Here is a 4,180-nt window from a genome sequence, read left to right as displayed (position 1 = left end):
TCTTCTTGCGACACCGTTGTTTCCTCCTCCTTTTCTCTCCTTCCTCTCGCTCTCTCTTTTCTCCATAATTTCAGCTGCTTCCTTATTCCCCTTACCTCCACCACCAGCTCCTTCAACCACTTTTCCATGTCCTCCATCTATTTTTCTTTCCTCCCGTTTTCTTTTCCCAGCCTGCTTACTTCTCTCCCTTTCTTTCTTCCCTCTCACTCTTCCTTCCACCTTTATCTCCTTCCTTCTCTTTCCTTCCTGCCCTCTTCCGTTCTTCTCACTCGCTTTCTTATCTTCTATTTCGCCTCTCTCTATTTTTGCTTCCTTCTCCTCCTCACCTCTTTTCTCACAACGCACTTTATCCTTTCCTATTTTTCTATCCGCTACCTTTCACCTAACCTCGCTTTCCTCTTCCACCATCTACTTCCTTCTGCCCTTTTTCCTGTCGCACTCCCCTTTTCTTCTTTTCCCTTCCTCTGTTGTCCTTCTGCCTTCTGCCAGTCCCTTTTCACCTTTTTTGTTTCTGTCACACCTTTAGCCTTCCTTCTTTTCACTTGCTATGTATTCCATTCCTACTGCCCGTTTCGGTATCGATATCCACTAACTCCCTATGTGCTCGATCCTAGTTCCTTACCTACATTCGGCTCCACCTCTCGGATTTTCTCATTCAACTCTCCTCGTTCCTTTGTGCCCTATCTTATCTAACTCTCCTCTTTCTTATCAACCTCTCGTCCTTCCTCTTCCTCTCAGCCTTTCTCCTTCTATCCATCTTCTCTCTCTCTTTTTCTTCCTTCTAACCTTCAAACTGCCAAACGCCTTTGTATCCTTCTTTCTTCTATAATCATCCTTTCACTTTGATCCCTTCACTCACATCTGCTCCTCCCTTTTTGCTCTTCCTACTCCTTTCCTCCGCTCCGATTCCTTCCTCTCTACACCAACTACCCGCGTCTTTCCCTTCGAGCACATGCCCCAACTATCTCTTCCCCAACCGCCATTTTTCCACTCCAACATGTTGTATGTAATGCATAGAAATTAAAGACTATTGCGGTAGAGAAAACTTTGATGAAAAAATCAACAGTGCATTTTGTAGTTATAAGTGCTAGAAGCTTTAACCAATCGATTAATTGAAAATGGTGCATTAAGAAAACATCATTTTACATTTTACTAAGAGATTAAAACAATTATCTGTTTTGTGATAAATAATAAATATTAATAACGTATTGAAATTTTAATATTTATCTATTGCAATTGAAATGTATTCTATTATCAATAATTAAATATAAAATTTGATCACAATTAAAAATTTTGATAAAAGTAAGCGTTTACTAAATTAGTAATGAGATGTGCGTATTCTATATTAACACGATTGAAAATATGGAGACGTACCTGGAATATAACAAAATTTATCAAAATACCAAAAAATAAGATTATCTGAAATTGGACATTCTTATATACGGACGCTCCTGAGACAAAGCGTAGTGCTCCTTAGTTACGCATATCTGGCGACTCGTTGCTAACGTACGAGCGGTGAGTGGGGGGCAATGGGCGTGAACCACGGAATCGGGCCGAAATGTGCAAGTAAATCCCAGCACTGATATAAGGTATAGTTGACATATTTGTTTAAATATGCAAATGCTAATTCCGAATACATTTAAAGCCAACTGTATATTATAAAATATCATTCGCTGTATGCGTGTGTGTGTATGTGTGTATGCTTTCTCAAGCATATATGATATATTATATATGTATATACTTAAAATAATATACTTAATTTAATAATTAAATATTAAATAGATGTCTATTTTCGGAAATGAAATGATTGTGAATTCTTGATTTTATTATTTCATAAGCAGTGCAACAATCAGAAAAGGAAATGGATATCATTATAGTGATGTATTAACTCGTTTTCCAACACTTGTCGATATTAAATATTTTATTCTGTGGTGCAGAGAATCTAATTAATAATCATTTCATTTCTTTACAATAATTGTTTTCATAAATTTACTTTTCATAAAAGATATGACGAATTTAAATTTTAACATTTTTTCTTATGCATACAGAATAGTCAAAGATCAATAAAATAGATTTTTTTTTTAATTTTCTTTAAATCGAGAAGCGCTTTATATCACTTCAATATTTTATATTTCATTGATATAAAATATTGAAGAAAAACTTTTAATTATAGAAGAGTATTGTCTTATTATTATATTTGGACATTCTTGTATACGGACGCTCCTGAGACAAAGCGTAGTGCTCCTTAGTTACGCATATCTGGCGACTCGTTGCTAACGTACGAGCGGTGAGTGGGGGGCAATGGGCGTGAACCACGGAATCGGGCCGAAATGTGCAAGTAAATCCCAGCACTGATATAAGGTATAGTTGACATATTTGTTTAAATATGCAAATGCTAATTCCGAATACATTTAAAGCCAACTGTATATTATAAAATATCATTCGCTGTATGTGTGTGTGTGTATGTGTGTATGCTTTCTCAAGCATATATGATATATTATATATGTATATACTTAAAATAATATACTTAATTTAATAATTAAATATTAAATAGATGTCTATTTTCGGAAATGAAATGATTGTGAATTCTTGATTTTATTATTTCATAAGCAGTGCAACAATCAGAAAAGGAAATGGATATCATTATAGTGATGTATTAACTCGTTTTCCAACACTTGTCGATATTAAATATTTTATTCTGTGGTGCAGAGAATCTAATTAATAATCATTTCATTTCTTTACAATAATTGTTTTCATAAATTTACTTTTCATAAAAGATATGACGAATTTAAATTTTAACATTTTTTCTTATGCATACAGAATAGTCAAAGATCAATAAAATAGATTTTTTTTTTAATTTTCTTTAAATCGAGAAGCGCTTTATATCACACGACACATATCTTTAACTGATTGTTGTAATTGTGGCAAAAATTTTCTATAAATGCGTGAAATTTTATTTTAAGTCTGTTGCACGCTTTCCATTTTGAAATGACGTTAAAATTGTATTAGCTTGGAGTAAAAACAAAATTTTTTTTAGAACTTTTGAAATGGATTCTGTGAATTTAAAATGCCATTTAAAAATGTTTAATTTTTATTTTCTTATTTTTTCTGAAAAATATTATGACTCTTGTATAATCAAAAAAATTGAAGCTCCTTGATTCCATAAAAAAATACCATATTTTTGTTTAAATAGGAAAAAATGCAAAGAAATATTAGTTACTTTGTGGGCACACTGAATAATTTTTACAAAATTGGTTAACTTGATACATTAAAGAAAAATTAAACGAAAGATTTGTTTGTAGTTATATTTGTATAATTATTCCTAAAGTTATTTTTTTCATCTTGTAATTTTAAACATTCCACATGCAGATATGATATATCCTACAAACATCGTTCCCGTCCCGGTAAACGTAGTCATCCCAATACAAATAACTGCGTTTTTATGCACTAAAACTAAATAAAAATATTTTTCTTGATCGACAAAATACTCATTGTCAGTCACGATTTGCACTATCTGCCGTAGCTGAGACTCGTTTATATGCAAATCAGTATCAAAAATTTGTGGCCAAATTGACAGTAAAATAGTAATAAATGCACCGCACATAACTAGAGTCATAGATTACCAGAGAGGCGCCAACTCTACCCCCACCATGCCCACCGCCGCTATCGTAGGATACAAACGTCAGTAGTGCTTATATATACAGGGTGTCCCATAATTCGCGGATCAACCGCTATGTGCAGGTAGAGCACATGAAACCGAGAAGAAAAGTCCTTTACCATTTTGCGATTTTCGTAATAATTATTAAGAAATTAATTTAAAAAGATGAGCCAATCACAAGCGCGCGGCGAGAAGAGACTTCCTACTCAGGCGTGGCTAGGTGCGAGGCGAAGCGGAGGGAGGGGCGCTGTATACGGCTACGTACGAGCGAACGCTGAAGCCACGCATCTCGAACTATTCTCTCTCTCTCTCACTCTCTCTTTCTCTTTCTCGCGCGCGCGGCATAGGAAGCAGAGTTGGGCAAAAATCTAATTAACAATTACAAATTTCAATTACAATGTAATTATTAATTGCATTAAGCGCGCGGCGAGAAGAGACTTCCTACTTAGGCGTTGCTAGGTGCGCGGCGAAGCGATAGGAGGGGCGCTGTATACAGCTACGTACGAGCGAACGCTGAAGCCA

The 4,180-nt window shown here is 34.8% G+C and overlaps 1 protein-coding gene across 1 annotated transcript in view; it reads right to left on the bottom strand.

Annotated features, from left to right (window-relative positions):
* Nucleotides 1-999, bottom strand: part of LOC115238554 (vicilin-like seed storage protein At2g18540) — a 6,596-nt gene extending 5,597 nt beyond the window's left edge. Inside the window, exons 1-2 of the mRNA XM_029812489.1 lie at nucleotides 889-999; nucleotides 695-781 (exon numbers count right to left, since the gene is read on the bottom strand). Coding sequence (XP_029668349.1) covers nucleotides 695-781; nucleotides 889-999 — 198 coding nt within the window. The remainder of the gene's footprint in view (nucleotides 1-694; nucleotides 782-888) is intronic.
* Between the last annotated feature and the right edge of the window lie 3,181 nt (nucleotides 1,000-4,180).

Source organism: Formica exsecta, unplaced genomic scaffold (genome assembly GCF_003651465.1).
Source record: "Formica exsecta isolate Colony F162 unplaced genomic scaffold, ASM365146v1 scaffold3481, whole genome shotgun sequence".
NCBI classification, from domain to species: Eukaryota; Metazoa; Arthropoda; class Insecta; order Hymenoptera; family Formicidae; genus Formica; species Formica exsecta.
This window is presented reverse-complemented; position numbering and strand designations above follow the sequence as displayed.